The 19317-nt window shown below is 34.4% G+C and overlaps 1 protein-coding gene across 1 annotated transcript in view; it reads right to left on the bottom strand.

Moving 5' to 3' along the window:
• LOC150109980 (Na(+)/citrate cotransporter-like) overlaps positions 1-19317 on the bottom strand; it is a 65714-nt gene that overhangs the window by 38360 nt on the left and 8037 nt on the right. The window contains exons 2-3 of the mRNA XM_090416221.1: positions 8818-8967; positions 3074-3189 (exon numbers count right to left, since the gene is read on the bottom strand). Of these exons, the coding sequence (XP_090272347.1) occupies positions 3074-3189; positions 8818-8967 (266 nt within the window). The remainder of the gene's footprint in view (positions 1-3073; positions 3190-8817; positions 8968-19317) is intronic.

Consider the following 19317-nt stretch of genomic DNA (forward strand, 5'->3'; position numbering starts at 1 on the left):
TAGTACCCATATATAAAAAGGGAAATAAAACTGAATGTGAGAATTACAGAGGTATTTCCCTACTGAGTGTTCCTGGTAAGATATATGCAAGTATACTTGAGAAACGGTTGAGAAGAATTGTAGAAGAAAAGTGGGTGAAGAACAAGCTGGATTCCGGCCAAATAGAGGCTGTCACAAATAGTGGAGAAATCATGGGAATATAACAAAAATCTCTATTTGAGTTTTGTAGATCTCGTAAAGGCATATGATAAGGTGCCAAGAGAGAAACTATTCAATAGGCTACAGTTATATGGTGTCAAGGGCATTATATCAAGCAATACCTAGTCTTTATTTGAGTTGTAAGTCAGCAGTTAGAATTGAAGGAAGTACGGGAAGATGGTTTAATGTTAAATCTGGTGTGAGACAAGGATATACATTATCCCCTCTGTTATTCATTATCTATATGGATCACATTATGAAGGAAAGTGGTATTAAACATGATATCGATATTGGAGATGTTAATATCAGCTCTTTGCTTTATGAGGACGATGTTATACTTATCAATAAATCTGGTACGAGTCTGCAAGATTCCTTGCTTAAATTGAATAACTGTTGTAATAGATATCGCATGAAAGTCAGCAATAAAAAGACAAAGACAATGAAAATAGGCAGAATCGTTGAAAATGTCAACTGAATTGTGAACGGAGAGCCTGTGGAACAAGTAAAACATTTCACCTACTTAGGCACGATTTTTAGTGAAGATGGTAAATTAAATATGGAAATAGTCACCAAAATCAATAAAGCTGGTATGGTAGGAAGTCAATTGAATAAATTCATATGGAATAAGAAAGAAATTAGTCGGAACACTAAATTAGCTGTATACAAGACAGTGTTCAAACCAGTTTTAACTTATGGATCTGAGAGCTTGGTCAGAAGTCTTGATCAAAGACTAGAGACCACAGATATGAGAATCCTGAGGAAGATTAGAGACGTGAAGAGATGGCATCAATTACATTATCATATTAAAAACGAGGATATTAGGAAAGAACCTGACATTGTCAGCATCCAGGAATTCGTTAGCTGAGCTAATCTCAGGTGATATTGTCATTTAAACAGAATGGGCGAGGAAAGATTGGCAAAACAAGTGTTCTCTGCCAGGTTGGCAGCAAAACGACCCAGAGGAAGACCAAGATATAGGTGGATTGATACGGTACAAAGTGCCTTAGACGACAGAAATATAAGATCTGATAATATTGGAGTCTTGACAAGTAACAGACTGATTTGGAGAAAAATTGTAGATAGGAAGTTAGTAATGATGTAAATTTTTCATGTAGTACTATCATATCCTGTACATCCCTTAAGGGTACATGGCAAGAATTTGATGATGAGTAATTTATTTCGTTTGCAAATTCCTCGAGTAAATCAATTGTAATTTTCGCTTTCGGAAATCATTGTTTTGGACTTATTATTTGATTCTTTTTAAGGCGGTCTTCAAGTCTGCTATTAACGATTCTTTTCATTATTTTTTTCCCAATGAGGAGAACTAGAGATGGGTAGTTATTTCAAGTTCTTCTTGTTTCCACTTTTATAAAGGGAAATAATGATAGCTGTTTTAACTGATAAGGAATGTTTCGAGTATTGTATTAATTAGCTTTTGAAAGATGTTTTTACAAAGTTAAAGCTGTTTTTATATTGGTAGATATAATTCCAAAAATTCTGGGAGGCCAAAGCTTGTAGTGTGACTGAAAGAAAAACTTCAGTTTTCTGTCCGTGGGAAGGCCATTCGGATCAGATATGATTACATTGGGGTTTTGGTGTTGTTTAGGTTTTGTGATATAGAAGTTTTGAAAATAAAAGTTTTGTTAATTTGTTGGGCTATAGTTCGAACATTCTGCATGAAATAGTTATTGTAAGATTTCTTGGGCGTCTCTTTTCTTCTATTATTTATTAATTCATTCATTTCCTGACATTTTGTCTTAATATCGGCCCTCACTAATTGAAAATAAAAGCAGTAATAGAATCATTTGACTTATATTACTTCACTTGTTACTAAATTCTGGACCTTTTATAATATCTGCGTTTGCGTCTCTAAGGTTTACGTTCTGGGAGAGAATTTTTGACTTTATTCCAAACTGCATATTTTTTCTGGATTAAGAGAAGAACTTCATTGATAATATAGGATAAGTACTTTATTTATTTATTTTCGTGGTCATCTGGGTTTCTTGAAAATATACGGGAAAGTTTTGCGGGTAGCGTTGTAATGTGTCTTGTGAAGGGCTTTGTTAGAATTAATCTGTCTCGATTTGGTGTTCTGAATATGTTCATTTGCCATTGAATATGTAATATAGTATGGTCCGTGTTCTTGGTTGAGTTCTGATACAGATTTAAGCTAGAATATGTAAGCAGAATTCAGATGCAAAATTACCTAGCTGAGTAGGATATGATATTATGCCTCTGTGTTGTTCTGCTGACGTGTCACGTGACATTTTATCGCCATCAACGGCATAGCCAGACGTCTGCATATTTTCGTGAATGCACTATGTACGAGTCCAATTAGTAGTTTTCGATAAATAATACTTCCAACATTTTGTTGATTTCGATGAGAAAGTAAACAATATACCTTTAGAGTTAACATCGTCAACACATTAAGTCCGCAATGCACTGATGCAACAAACACCAACGCGCTACTTAGTTCCCCCCCCCCCCCCGCGGGACCACTGTCGTCATTCTAGTCCTGAACGAACATGCCTTGTTTTTAATACTACATTTTGTCAATTAAAACAATATAAAGTACAGACATGATAAGTATTTGCTTAAGCCTCGTAGTAAAAACCAACTAGTTGTACGAAACACCTGTTTCTTTCAATTATTAATCAATGACGAAAAAAATTGCTAGTTATATGGTGCAATAGATGCAAGAATCAGCCACAAAAGAAAAGGGAGTTCTTTAATTATCAAAGAAATAGAAAATCTGATAACCAATACAATATTATAAGTCTTTCTAATTCTCTCAGAATTAAGGAACTTTCTAGTAATATGTAGAAATTCATTACAAGAATAGCAATGCATGAAGCTTTCGTCATCATATACTTACCACCTTGGAGAAGTGCCAATGGCTAGCAGAACCCGAAGCGCAATTCTTTTGTGTAGATCTGAATGTTCTACAGCTGCGGCAAAAAGTAAGCCTCCAAGGTACATCATTATAGTGTCCTAGATTCCAGACAAAGAAAGAAATTAATGAGAGAGAGAGAGAGAGAGAAAAGAGATCACAAACGATAAATATCAATACAATATAGCAAATTTTCTTATATTCTTAAGGAGAACCCCGGGTATAGAAACACTAGCTTTTCCTGTGATTAAATATTAAACATAAATGATATATATTCATCCATATATTAAAAATGTGACATGTTTTCAGACATACCTTAGGAAGAATAATAAATTACAAGAAGAATTTAAAACGTTAAATTAGATTTAAAAAAAGCATGAACATTTTTTAACAGTAGGGAAGAAAATAAAGATAAACATATATGAAAATTAAAAAAAATATGCATACTGTGATATAAACGTATTATTTAATCTTATTTATAAACTTATTCATAACATCTTCCATCACAAATAATTAAGCATTGGCCGTATTTATAGACTGTGAGTCTGAAATTGTTTTCTACCATTCCTTTATTTATTTTATTCATTTCTTATTACGAGTTTCTTCATGGTCTTCGTCTTTCCAAAAGTGTTACGAATTTTGTTTAACATCATTTAAAGATTTTTTTTCTACTTTTGATTAACATGGAAAAATAAAATACACTTTTTTATTGCAGAATTCAGATTTTTTTTATATTTACAGTAAGGTCTCACGACCACTTTCCTACATATATAATGGAAGCAATCATTATCTTAATGGCAAACAACACGCATTGTTTGTAATAAAATAAAGTTTGTAGTTTGTAGTAGTCTCCAAAAGGTTAACATCCTCTTTACTCAGTTCGTCTCTTACCATAGCAGACTGTCTCCATATAACGTGATGTTCACAACTCATTCCATCCAGCATGTCTCAATCTCAAATGCCTTTTCCAATTCAACACGAAGCGTTTTACTTCCGGATCGTTCTGTGTGCGTCTCTCATACTGAATCATCGACATTCCAGCTATATGACGTGGATGTTTCCATTTTTTCAGTAGGAAGTGTTTGTTCATCAAAATCTTCTACTTTTAATCTTGTAAGAACTGTTTAAAAAAAATTATTGCCACATGAGGAATCAATCCAATAATGTAATTCCACATGTTGAAATCCATGCGGTTTTTGCCTTGAGATGAATATAAAGACAAGGTCTCTTCTTCTTCTTTTTTTTTGAGATTATTAAGCCTGCTTTATAAAAACCATTTGTCAACTCTATGAATACTTTAATTCTTGTCTTGCTCATGCTCAATCATTTGATTATTGAGCCCTTGTTCTGGATATTATTATAGTATATTATTATACATATTAAAAAAAGTATATACATCATCCAGCGCCTTTTCATTTCCCCAAAAGGAGTAGACGATATTCTTTTTTTTTTTTGATATCGTAGGCATCCGAATTCAATCTTTTTCCATCACTGAGATGAATGCATTCTCATGACGTGCTAGATGTTTTTAATCCTAGCTAGTATTTATTGATATGCACGTATTACTATTATTATTTATTATTATTTTTTTTTTGGTGTTGATAGCAACATTCGCTTAAATGTCACTATTTAAGATGCCAACATTATAAATTGCAACATTACTCAGCTCCAATATTTTACCTATTCCTTTAGTGTTACATAGTGTTACAATCACCAAGAATATGTTCGGCGTTACGTGATATTATTATTATTATTATTATTAAATGGTCATCTCCATGGAGTCAGAAGGCTCATCGCGAGAGACCCAAACTATCCACACAATATCTATTATACCTCTCTTTGAACTCATTTACAGATGAAGCACTCACAACTGAGTCAGGCAAAGCATTCCATTCATTCACCACTCTCCAAGCGAAATATCAGTCCTCACACTTTTGTTAACCACACTCTTACTTAATTTCCATCTTTTGGTTCATGCCCTAAACCAAAAGAATTCATGTATATAATTCACCCAGCATTCCATTGCTAGTATCTGACTTGGACTCCATTCTCGTCTTCACAGACTCCATCATCATGGCTGGTGACTTTAACGCCAAACATACAGCCTGGCATAGCTCCACAATCAACGACAAAGGTCGAACTCTAAACCATTTCTGAACGCAACATTCTATTGTTGTAACTGGACCCACAGAGCCCACCCATCACAGCTCAACTGGAAGTTCAGATGTACTTGACATAGTCATCCTCAAAAACATCAGATACCAATATCAGCTGGAAACAATAAATGAACTTTCGTCAGATCACAACCCCATTCTGCTTCAACTTGGTAAACAAGAACAATTCTCCCCTCCCCACTCTTTCATATCTTGGGACAAACTCTCCAGAATCCTACCTGATCACATTGGCCCAATTGCTTCTATTCACACTAAATAGGAGATAGAATTGGCTGCAAACAACCTTACCAGTCAAATCAAAAATGCAGTAAAGTCAATTACCCAAACTACAGCCTTCACCCAAGTGGTCGGATCCCTGAGGATATCATGGATTTAATCAGATTGAAAAATAAAACCAGAAAGAGGTATCATAACACAAGAGCCCCTCAAGATAAAACAAATTTGAATAAATTAAACAGACAAGTCCGAGAAGCCTTCCAAAAACATCGAAACCAAGAATGGAAATCTAAGCTAACGAAATTAAACCCAGAAGACAACTCCATTTGGAAGTTTCTGAGAACCTTCCGCACTAAAAGACAACTTTTACCCCCAATTCAGACCACGAAAGGAATAGCCCATACTGACGGAAAAGGTAGAGGCTCTGGCTGACAGCTTGGAAACTCAATGCAACCCCCTCATATGAAACTTTGAACATCAATCTCATCTACAAGATTCACCGCCGAGTTAGGCAGGCCATAACACAACAAAAACATGACCTAGAACCTCTCACACCCACTTCTCCAACAGAAGTTATAAACGTTATAACCCACCTGAACAACAATAAAGCTCCAGGTTCAGATGGAATTACAAACAAAATAATTAAACTACTCCCCAGAAAAGCCATTGTACATCTAGTCAAAATAATTAATGCCATCCTCAGACTCAAGTATTTTCCCTTAACATGGAAAATAGCAGATGTCATACCAATCAAAAAAATTGGAAAATCCGCCCAACTCCCTGATAGCTACAGACCTATCAGTCTTCTGTCTAACCTTGGAAAGATCGCAGAAAAAGTAATCCTTACTAGGATTAAATCACAAACGGACCAACTACATATAATCCCAAATAAGCAATTTGGATTTAGAAAAAACCACTCCACCGTTCAGCAGATTCACAGGCTGATCGAATACATCTCCGAAGGCTACAACCGGACCCTTCATACAGCTGCAGTCTTTTTAGATGCTGCAAAGGCTTTTGATAAGGTGTAGCATCAGAGTCTTCTCTACAAGCTCATCACATTCAATATGCCTACTAATCTAGTTAAAATAATTCACTCTTACCTCAGAGACAGATACATGCAAGTCAAAATAAATGAAACTGTATCAAGCAGATGCAAGGTTCTGGCGGGAGTACTGCAGGGCTCACTCTTGGCCCCCTTGTTTTCTATCTATATTGCTGATATCCCTCAAAACCCAAGCTCAACAATCACTGCATTATATGCTGATGATACTGCATTATTAGCAAGATCTCTCAGCCACAAACTAGTTGTCAAAAGACTCCAAAACAGTATTCACACATTAGAGAAATGGTTGGTGGACTGGAGAATCCAAGCCAACCCACAGAAGAGTTCAGCCATACTGTTCACTAGAAAAAAGCCTCAAATCAAGGAAGATATACATTTACTAGGTGTTAAAATCCCATGGCAGAATACAGTCAAATATCTCGGAGTAATTCTCGATAAAAAACTACAATTCACCAATCACATAGAACAGATAAGTTCAAAGACATCCAAAGTAATAGCGTAGCTCTACCCCATGATGAACAGAAAAAGCAAATTCGATACTCAGAACAAACTACTCATATACAAGATGATAATACGCCCAGTCATCACTTACGCATCTCCTGCATGGAGTCATACTTCGAAAACAAATATTCAGAAGCTGCAGAGAATACAGAACAAATGTCTGAGAATGAGTTTGGATGCTCCGTGGTTTATCAGAAACTCCTAAATTCACAGAGAAGTCAACATTCCCTACATCACATCTCTCCTTCACGAGCTAGCTGAAAAGTTCTTCATTAAGACATTTAATCAACCGAACCCACTGATCAAGCAAGCTTCAGACTATAATGAAGCAGATTTCTGCAAATACAAGAGACCCAAGTCAATTCTATGCTCAGCTGAACAGAGCTAATCTCACTGCCCTTTCAGGGCGAGCTTAAAGCTCAATAATTCTCTACCCAAAGAACTTTCCTTTTCAGATGGAGGAGAATATGAAAAGCATTTATGCTTCACCAATCAAATTAGTATCGTTCTATTCTGCAAACGAATTCATAATCACAATATGAATTCTTTTGGCTACTTAAATATAAAGAGCCAATAGGCTTCATTTCGGCGATATAAACATTATTCAAATTAAGGGGATATTAAATCCCACATTGTTTTAAAACCGAATAAGAAACTCAAAGATTGGAATCAGAGAGTTTCATGCCGAATATAGTAAACTATAAAAATATCGGCGATTACTAGCGTAAGCTAATGCAAGTAGTCCTAGTACGTAGTATACTCTCAGGCAACTCGTTGCAAAAGGTGGGGAAAGTTCTGATCGTTAATCTTGGTATTTTCCATAATGTAAAAACACATTTCCTAGGAAATGTATGCTGTTATTACATTATGGTGGGAGGTCACTACCCAGACCGGTTTCAGCCTTTTTTGAGGCTTCATCAGTGAGTAGCTAGACCAAATAGATATCAAAGGGTATAGCGAAAAGAACTTATATACTCTACTATACGAGTTGTCAAACAGGTGCAATCATTAAGTTACTTAAATATAAAGAGCCAATAGGATTCATTTCGGCGATATAAACATTATTCAAATTAAGGGGGATATTAAATCCCACATTGTTTTAAAACCGAATGATTCCAATCTTTGAGTTTCTTATTCGGTTTTAAAACAATGTGGGATTTAATATCCCCCTTAATTTGAATAATGAATTGTTTTGGTTTATTTATTGTGTAATAGACTACTTCAATAACTTCTTTCGATATTATACTTTCTGTTCTGAATTATTTAGGTTATTTTGAACCTATTTATTATGGAAAATTTTTCCATTTTGTGATGTTGCTTTTGTTTCTTTTATTGTTGGTATCCAATAAAATTATAAGCAATGAATGAGAGAAAAAAAATAATTGAGTAGCACTACAAATAGGACATTACATGCTAATAAATTATATTTGTAAATTATTTTAATTATTTTTAATTTATTTATTTATTATATTTTATTTTATTAAATAAAAAAATATTTTATTTTATTTTATTAAATAAAAAAAATATTTTATTTATTTTATTTTTTTTAAATTAATCTTCTGTAAATTGATTATATCTGCATGTGCGCTTCTGCTAATATTTCTTAAAAAAATTTGTAACGTTTAACAGAAGTTAAAAAAAATGGGTCTAGAATTATTTTCAGATTCAAAATAAGTTAAATCCTTTTATATCTGAAATATTTTCAGTTATATCAGTTATTTAAAAAAAATCATAGATTTACAGTAATTGTAGTGTTTTCGTTTGCATCTCACCTTCATGTACTGATAACAAGTTGCTTCAGTGCCCAATATTCCTAACATTGGAAAGAGAAAGACGGGCAACAGCGCTGTCACTGCTAGAGGCACTGGTTCAAAGGTGAAGTAGGTCGCCATCAAGAGTAGAACATATCCGCAATACGATTCCTATAATGTCGAAAATAACTTTAGAAAAAAATAAATTTACAATTTTTTTTCGAATTTTTGGAATGACAAGCAAAAAATGATATATTATATTTAATTGCCAGATATTAGCAAAAAATTGTGTTACTGGTCGCTGAACAGTATTGCTGTCTTCCAATTAAAAACATTTTGAGAGAAATAATGGCGTAAAAAAAGACACCTGGAATTAAATAGAAGACACTATTGTGAAAAAGCAGAACTTATCATTTCCCCTCTACAGTGATCAAACACACGGGCACAAGATACACTCGGGTCACTTTTAATGCGGTAGATACGTTCCACAGAAAACCACATATAAAAAAATCGCACAAAAAAAGACCTAACTTACGTTGAAAAATCAGGGATATGTTCCATAATTTTCTAAAACCGCATAAAATCGAAGCAATGAATTAAAGTAAACCTAAAATCGCATAAAAAAAAGTTATGAAAATTCAGGAAAATAAGAATGCCTAAGTTCGTTTTAAAGCTTTATTCATTTACTTTTATTGAAAAGTAACATTTTTTTTATAAACATTTTGTCATCAGAATTATCATCGCTAGTAGACAATATTCGGCAACGTTTGCCAACTGGTGCAAAATCACTTTCATCACCAGAAGAGATAGTCAGCGCGTCAGATTTATATGGTAAAAGGCAATTGTTCTTCACAAACAGAATTAGCTTCTCCCTCGTTCTGTGCTGATTTTTTTCTTCTGACAATGTAATCAGTGATTAAACTTTGCGATGATGATTTCACCAATTTTTTATACAGCTCGCGATATCCAGACATACAGTTCTTCAGCTCACGTTGGAATTTAAAGGCTCGTTCAGAATTTGTGTCATTAACAAGAAAATGATTTTCCAATTTATTGCACAATTCAAGACCTTCTCGAATTATATTTGCAGTGAGGGGGACAGGTTTTTCTTCCGCTTCAAAGAAAAACCTGTCTTCTGGATCTTCGACGATATCTAAATTTAATCGATATCCAATAATATCATCGTTACTTAAGTCATTATCCAAAAGATGTTTGCATGGTTGCGCTCAGGCCAAGCTGCTTTCCAGCAAGCATTTCAAGTTTGTGGTCTTATTTCAGCAATAGCAGATGAAACATGATTTAAGCAGTCCAAAATAGAATTTTTTTTCCAAACGTCAGTTACTGTTAATGATTCATTTTCTAGTTTATCCAATATAAATTGAAAAGTGTGCTTAACATAATATTTTTTAAAGGTAGCAATTATGCCTTGATCTAATGGCTGAATAATGCTTGTTGTATTGGGTGGAAAAAAACACAACCTGCACATTTGGATGTTCTAAATGCGGATGATTTGGTGCATCGTCAACAATTAATAAAACTTTAAAATCAAGAGCATTTTGCTTCATGTATGTTTCCACTTCTGGTACAAAACAATTATTGAACCATTCAGTAAATACAGCAGTTGTTACCCAGGCCTTTGTATTAGCCATCCAATGTACAGGCAGCTATTTTAGATCTTTGCTTTTTAGACCATGTGGTCTTAGAAATCGATTTACAACATTCAACATTCGATCTCCTGGTGCATTACTACAAAGTAACAACGTTATTCGATCTTTGCTTGCTTTAAACCCACTTGCTTTTTTCTCAGATTTTCCGATGTAAGTTCGACTAGGCATTTTCTTCCAAAACAATCCTGTTTCGTCAGCGTTAAACACTTGATCGGGACGATATCCACCATCAGGCCCGGCTTGTGGCGTGTGCAAAGTGTGCAATATACACAGGCGCCGCAGAAGAAAAGATGCCTAAAAGATGTCAAAAAATATGAGATAAGATTCAACGAATAACGAATGGTACAGAATGGTATAATACATATAATTATGAATGTACGCTGTCTTCCGTTCGGGCCCCTTCAGATCTTCCCGAAAACGAACAAATAAATTCTGAAATTGTATCCTGGACCCTATTATATCACTAATTTTTGATTAAAATTTACGAAAATATATCTAAAATAGTTCTTTATTTTTTGATGTATGATAAATCAACTTATGATTAATTGTTGAGTTCCGTGTAAGGGCCTTATCCTAATTTTAATCGGATCGGATGCATGTGGTTCCGCCCTAAAAGTCGGCTAACTGCTGATAACTCATTCTTCTCGGCATTCGAGCCTGTTATATTAGCGGGCTGTTAGTGCGGCGTCAGCGACACAAAATAATCGGCCAATCGGATTTATAACAACAACCTTGAAGAACTCTTTGCAAATTCACTGATTGCATTGAGAATACTATTGACTTTGCCCGTTTCAGTTGCTAAGGGAGAGAGAACATTTTTTAAATTACAATTAATAAAGAACTACTTGCGATCAAGCATGAGTCAAGAAAAACTAAATGGTTTGGCACTAATTTCAATAGAAAATAATATTGCTCAGTCTATCAACATTGATGTACTGCGACAGGATTTCGCTAAAATGAAAGCCAGACGAGTCCCTTTTAGCAAAATTAATGTAAAGAATATTTGAATAAATCTCTTAACTTTATATTACTATTTTATATTATTTTGAAAATTTATATAACTTAAAAAATTTGTATAAGCAGGACTAATCCGTAGGTAACATTACACTGTAAAGCGGTTTTCATTTGTTTTTCATTTCCTGTTCGTTTTATTCACACTTTATTCAAAAAAAACTTTTTTGGAAAGGCGCCGAATATTAATCACACGCACAAGAAAAATATTATGCGCCAGTCCTGTATATCATCTTCAATAATTTTGGCTAACTTCTCTTAAAAAATTTTGGCTGCTTCTTCATTTGCTGCTGCAACCTCGCCTGTAATCTTCATGTTATGAAGTGCGTTCCTTTTTAAAAACCCGGTTTACCATCCTTCGCTGGCGGAAAATTCTTTATCAGCGTGTGAAACGGAAGTAGACGACTCCAATTGCTTCATCTGTTTATAAAACCGAAGAGCTTTTTCTTTAATTAAATAACCACTTATAGGAATTCCCCTTTGAGTTAATTCTTCAATCCAAATTACGAACGCTCGTTCCGTGTTTTCTAATGAAGCATCTCTTGAGTACGATGATAATTTGCCACTTAGTTTTGTGCCAGAAATGACAGATTTTCTTATTGCGACTTCATTCTTTTTAATTGTTCTTACAGTAGATTCGCCTAAATTAAAATGTTTACCAATCACTGTAGATCCCTCTCCTTTTGCTAAGCGATCTAAAATTGCAATTTTCATTTCGAAAGAAATTGCTTTCCTTCGGTGTTTTTTTTCTCCATTGGGCCAAATTTAATTAATTAATAATTAATGATCAATTATTAATTAATAATAATAAATCGGAAAAATTAACAATTAATTATTAATGAATATATTAAAAAATAACCAAGGTGTTCCATGAAAATTTCAGGATTTGTGAAGTGTTTCCGTCGTAGGAAAAGTTTGGGAAACGCTGGATTACCCTATTATCGGAATGGAGTCTCCTTCTGTTGACATGCGCAGAAGTGTCGGGTCTCGTATCTGTGGGCGTGCACTGCATAACTTCAAATCCCGATAAGAAGAGACCCGAGTGTATTGCAAAAATGACAAAGTATCCTGATGTATGATTTTGATCGAAGGAACTTAACTTTTTTTCCCTGATCAGTCGATGTTACTTACACTGGCTGAGATGTAATTCATTTCGTGAGAAGAAGAATCTGTGAATTTTTTAAAAATCAATACTGTTAAAAGGATATGGTTCAATTTTCTTCCCTAAATGTTTATGCATTTCTAATTGCATTTATTACTAATTCTTCATGTTAGATACAACCTTATAGAAGCTGTGGTTCTAAAGTACAATTTTCTAGAAGTCACTAAAGAAACATTTTATCCACTTCACTCTGAACAGTTTAACTTATATTATATTATAAACAGTTATCGCTAATCTTTAAATAGTTCTCTGCATAAATAGTATTAATATATTTTACTGCAGATTTTGATTGTAAGCACAAGCTATGTAACTTTTTAATTTGCTAAATGCATTATGCAAAAAAAAAAAAAAATTTCCAATTCAATATCTTTACATTATAATTGCAGAACAAATTCAAATTGTAACTGCATGACAAAAACACTATTAACGCTAGATCTAATTTATTATTATCATCATCATCAACATCCTCTTCCTCCCCCTCATCATCAGACCACCATGGAATCAAAAGATTCATTGTGAAAGGTCCCACTGTCACACTCTCTCTCTCTCTCTCTCTCTCTCTCTCTCTCTCTCTCTCTCTCTCACACACACACACACACACACAGTTTATCATACTGTGCATTAAATATATTCACTGTCTCCGCACTCGCCACACTGTAGGACAATGCATTCCAATCAAACACAGTCTCCATACAAAACACCTGCTCCTTTGTCCTTCCCCTGTCTTCCCCAATTCTGTGTAAAACCTCCTCCACTCTAATATGATAATAATACCTTAGCAACTGATATGTCTCAGTCATATCCTTCTCCTATCTACTAGTCTCTGTGAACTGCATTCTCTCGGTCTGTCTTCATAATCAACATCCCACAAGTCGGAAACCACCTTAGTCAATCATCTCTGGATCTTTCCCAACAACCCTTAATCCTTTTGAAAACCAAAATTATGCACAGAGATCCATGTGCAATCTGATCAAATCCTTATGGAACGGAACCATACCATCCTTACTTCTACACGTCAGTATCCTCCGCATCATTGCCATAATTCACTGTGCTTTCCTCCCAATTTTAGCAATGTGTCCCCACATTTTAGGCCCTTTTCCACAATCATTACCAGATTCGTCCATGACTCTCTACTTTCTTCAAGATATATCTACCAGTTATTTACTCTACATTCCATCTTTACTTCCCAAAATTTAAAACTTTACACTTTGCAACATTGAACTGGAACCCCACTCGCTCGTCCATTGAGCTAGTGCATTAAAGTCCTTTTGCAAAGCCCCACACAATCAGCTCTACACCTCATAGTTTTCCCCAACTTTGCATTATCTGAGAACAGCTGCACAGTACCATTCAAGCCTCACCCAATACCATTAACATGCAAGTTAAACAGCAACGATCGAAAACAGACCCTAGAGAAACACCAGGGGCGAATTCTCCATGCTTGCTGCGCAAGCTCATTAACTGAGAAAGAAGTAATATTTATTTGTTAATAAATAATGCATGCATTTATAAGCATTCCATTTAGGCTTTTATTTTTGTAGACAGAAGACGTTTTAAGATTGCGCGGCAATAATTGAGCTTTGCGTTGTGTATCGAAGGGCGATGCTTGCTCGTCTAGTCAAAGCTACCTTAGCTTGCTCGGTTGTAGGAGCTTCCAGGTCCTCGCAGCAGCACTATGATTTCATGCGCGCTCATAGTCATTTCCGCTCCCTTCACGTCGTCTTAAACACAGGCCATATGCAGTCAAAGTAGCTCTAGCCAGTGAGCTTCAGCCAGCCTTTACAAGTGTGCGTGTTGCTTGGGAAAATTAAGTTACAACCAACTTTTTATGACGATGTTATTGACCAGTTCATAAAGAAGAACCCGTAGGGTAGAATTTGTATTCAAGTAGCTAAATTGAGAAAGATAGAATATCATTTGTAAAATAAATGCTGTATTTGTATGATTAAATGTACATAAATTTCTAAATATATACTTTTAAATGGTCAGTAATTCTAATCAGACTTCAATCACACCTCTCACTCCCTGAATGATAACAAGAGCAAGCGTGAATTTCAAGACCAGCATTCGCCCCTGAGAAACACCACTAGTGAGTTTCCTTTTTGGAGATATTGTCCTCCATAGACAACTTGCTGATACTTATTAAGCAGCCGCTCTCCAATCCGGAGCGCTAATCTACTATCTAACCCTAATTACCAGCATATCATGTGGCAGTCTATCAAAAGCTTTTGCAAAATCTAAATATAGCATTATGGTGCATCACCATTATCCAATGCATTCGTCACCTTGTTACAATTCGTGCGTCAGAGAAATGATTTGAAAACCCATACAAGTAAATAAAGCATCGGTTATGTTAAATATACTTGACTGTTTGTATAGATTCTTACACATAAAATGTTAAAAATACTGTATTTTCAAAGCACGCTTCAGTACGGAATCCTAACTTCAGAAGGAACTCAGAGGGCAAGAAATTTAAAATTTGATACAATTTTTGTTGGAATATTTTGTTGGTTCCTGATACCTACTTATCTTAAATTAACTTATACCAGGAATTTATTGAATGAAAAACTATATTGATAATAATCTGTAATTGTGTTTCTTCCGAATGTGCAATATTTGCATTAAAAAAATACATTTCATTTTGGAAATGTAAGCTATTTAAATTTTCACCTAAATATTTAATCTTTTTAAATATCATAAAAGTGGTTGAGACATGTGTTCCTGCATAGTTTTGTACAACGTTGGTACTCATATTCAGGGTCATCCTTATTAGGTTACCTTCAAATTTCTTTACCCCCTTCCCCCATTTCAATACTTTCCCCATAAGTGATTTGCACCATGTGAACACTCTTTTACATATACAAAGCGATCATTGTGTTTTTAGCCCTTCAAGGACATGAGCACACACACACATCCTAGTGGCCATATTTATCGCTCCACCACAGTAAGATTTTTCATTTATGTATTAATTATTATTATTTTTCCTTCCAGCTAGTTATGAATTTAAGAAATAATTATTGACAGGTAAGGAAGTATAAGCAGAGTGAATTACATGTTTTATACAAACTGGAAAAATATGACATTTTGTGACAAGTAATTTCCTGGAATGATATAAAGACTAGAATTTAAAGAATTATGGACAAAGAAAGTTCAATTTCTCCAGTTGAAAACGTAGCATCCTAAAAAATCAAGTAACTTTAAACCGTCGAAAAATTGCTGATATCGACAGAAGCAACTATTGATTACTGATTTAAATATATATAATTAATTAATTAATTGCATAATTTCTTTCTGTTTTTATTTTTATTTAAACGGTTGTGGCGATATGGCCTCCTCTAAGGATCAATTCGATTGGATCCACAAGTAGCCATTACACAAAATAAATTACACATACGGTAATAATGAAGGGAGAACGATTAATTTAGAGAGAAATAAGACAAACAAGAAAAAAACTTACACAGTTATAAGACCCAAATTAAACAAACAAAATTATATTTCTTCGAGAACGAGTTCACTGGAAGGAGTTGCGTTAATAAATACTTCAAAATGCTCACTAAGCCAGATAAATATTCTCGAAAATACTCGAATATTTAAACGTTTCTTATCTATATTAAAAAAGTAATTTTAAAGTTAAATTAATAAAAATAAAAATGAAAAGTTTCATTTTTATTAATTTAACTTACGAATTTAACTGAAAATTTAGTTAGAAATTAAGTTCAGTCTACTTCCTGTTTAGTTACCTCCCCCCCCCAGGAAGTTCATTCATGGTGGTCAAACTTCCTTTCGAAGAATTGCGCTGTTTTTCAGTATTTCTATTTATTATAGTTTACGAAGCTTAAGTACTTTTATGAAAGATTGGCGATTAAATGGCAGAAGTTTACTTTAGCAATTTGTTTTTGAAGGTCCAATATCTAGAATGCATCCGTTTTCTTTAGCAGCTAAGTGACCCCCTTAAAGCAAGAGAATTAAATTATCTAATGAAGCAAACAGTTTATTTATATACAATGGAAAGTTTTTTCTTACTTGTCTCTGTTTTCTGAGGATTCATTTATTATAGGTTCAATACGGTTAAAAGTCTATTGAGGGTCTTCAATTTAAACAAACAAACAAAAACAACAAACAAACAAACAAAAAAACTATATTGTGTGCTACTTTAAAAGCATAACATGACTGGACATAGTTAATTTAATGGTGATTAACGCCCAGCTGTCTGCATAACTTCATGCAGATAATATGAGTGAATGCAGTGAATATGACATGACAAAGAAATCAGATGTAATGAGCTGACGTCTGAACAAGTGGTTTTTTTTTAGTATTGCCAATTTGACTTTTATTGTGACACACGCTAATTGCTCAATTAGCATGCTTTTCGGAGAAATCTCTCTCTCTCTCTCTCTCTCTCTCTTCATCAATGATACTTTTGATACTTCATATCTTTTCGGAATGCGGACGATAATATACAGCATTTCTACTTTTATACAGCATTCTCAGTTGGTTTTAACGAGCTCTTTGACTGGAAAGATCTGGGTTCGAATCCGGTCTATGATCCGCGGAACCTTTATCAGAGATATTTGATTCACGATGAGTTAGTCTCACGCCCAACTGGATGGTTTTTTTATCCCGAAAACTCGGTTTTTCGTCCCTCAAAGCAGTCAAACCGGTCTCATGAACACACATATCCACAAACACGGGCTACTGTTGGACAACTAGCAATAGTCTTGTTCTATAATAATTCCCTAGTAAAAGTAGCATTATTACCACACCAACCATTGGATTGAGGGAAAAGCGCAACGGACAGATATCTTCCTTCATTTAAGATGATCTATTTTTCGATTTTGTGTGTGTGTGTGTGTGTGTGTGTGTGTGTGTGTGTGTGTGTTGGGGGGGGGTCAGTTTGTTTTGGATATACAGCTGACGCAACTAAAACAACGAGGCCAATGTATTATGCCTGTAAATTGTTCTAATCGATTTGCCTGTTTCGCAGGATTCAAATGAGTTTCTTTTCTGGTAGAGGAACTAAAACTAAATTTAAATTACTGGAGTAAAGATTTCCGTGACTTAGAGTTTTTTTTTAAATCCTTTTGACTGAATGTATTTAATAAAATTTGCATTCCGTTGAAAGGACGTAAACAAAATAAGATCTCATTGAGTTATAAAACAACAGAAAATCCGGGTGACTTACACTGAAAATAAAGATCAAAGAAAACAACGAACGTATTTTATGTTACTTCCGCTGTCTAGGACACTAGACGTTGTTGAACTTTAGCATGAATACTCTATTGATAAACATAGCAGGGAAGGGAACAAGAAAAAGGAGAAAGGAGAATACAAAGATCGAGAAGTGTTGATCATTCATTCCCCCGTAAAAATATTTGGCCACATAGGAAGTAAGGGCAAGTAAAAGTCGAGATCAGAATGAAAATGACAAAAAAATATATGAAAAGGAACAGAAGATGGAAATATATACAGAGCGGTTTCCAGTTAATTGGGGCACATGACATAATTTGGTCCAATTAAATGACTACTCTTCTTCGAAAAAAGTGCACTTCTTGTGCATTTTGCTATGTACAAAAATTAATTAACTTTAATTACATTAAATTACTGTGTGTGTGTGTGTGTGTGTGTGTGTGTGTGTGTGTGTGTGTGTGTGTGTGTGATCTGACAACGCAACGAGAAAAAAGTCGGAAGCATATCCACAGGATCCCTTAATGAAAGGAATGCATAAATCGATAACAGAAAATATCATAAAAGAAAGTGTAGCGAAAAATTTTATTTGTCAGATTTCTGATATGATTATCAGCTATATTTTCGATCTTCTGAAACAACCTGACCTCTAGAAGATATTTTTTATTACCATTTTTGATTCAAAAGAATTATTTTGATAATCTTTCATCGTCTATTTTATTTAAGATTATCTATATTACGCATTCTGGAATATTAATAAGTAACTTCCTTCCTAAATCATATTAACATATTGTTAATATGATTCTGCCATTGATTCATCTGTTCACTTCCCTATTTTTTTCTAAGAAGAACTCTCGTTTTTGAGGTCTCTAATCACTGATCAACTCCAAACATTGATCCTACCCTACTCTCGTTATTTTTTCTTCTTTCTTACCCCTCTCTCATTTCTTATCCCACAGTTTTATCTCTTACCCAACTCATGTAAAAATTGGTTAGGAAACTTTCTTGAGCAGTGCTACTTGGCCTTTTGGCATATTTCATCTGCAAAAGTCCAAGAAGTAGTGCACAAGAAACACAAGACTAATTCAATTCTTAATCCGTATAAATTTATTCGACTACTTCTTAACAGTCTTAATTATTCTATTATCTATTTCAATCTTTAATTTCCCATCTTTACTGAAAATTGTGGAAAATCAACTAAAATGCGGAACGTGTTTTGTAAGTATTGCTAACAATGTAGTTAATGGTTCATAATTTCTTGCCTAATTTCTCTCTAGTCTTGTTATTGCTGATTCTCAAACATTTTTCATGTCAGTTATTTAATCTGGCTAATGATTCTTGAAGATTTTAGCAGATCTGGCTTTGTTGGTCTGGTTGGCCGAGTGATTAGTGCTTGCGCTTTCCCACTTATAAACGATGAGTTCCCAAACAGCCATGTCCAGTGGACATGGCTGTTTGTGAATGTCTTCAGGCGGGAGATGAATTTCATCTTCTGGA

This window comes from Typopeltis vanoorti, chromosome 1 (genome assembly GCF_054136105.1).
Source record: "Typopeltis vanoorti isolate ZY-2024b chromosome 1, IOZ_Tvanoo_1.0, whole genome shotgun sequence".
In the NCBI taxonomy this organism is placed as follows: Eukaryota; Metazoa; Arthropoda; class Arachnida; order Uropygi; family Thelyphonidae; genus Typopeltis; species Typopeltis vanoorti.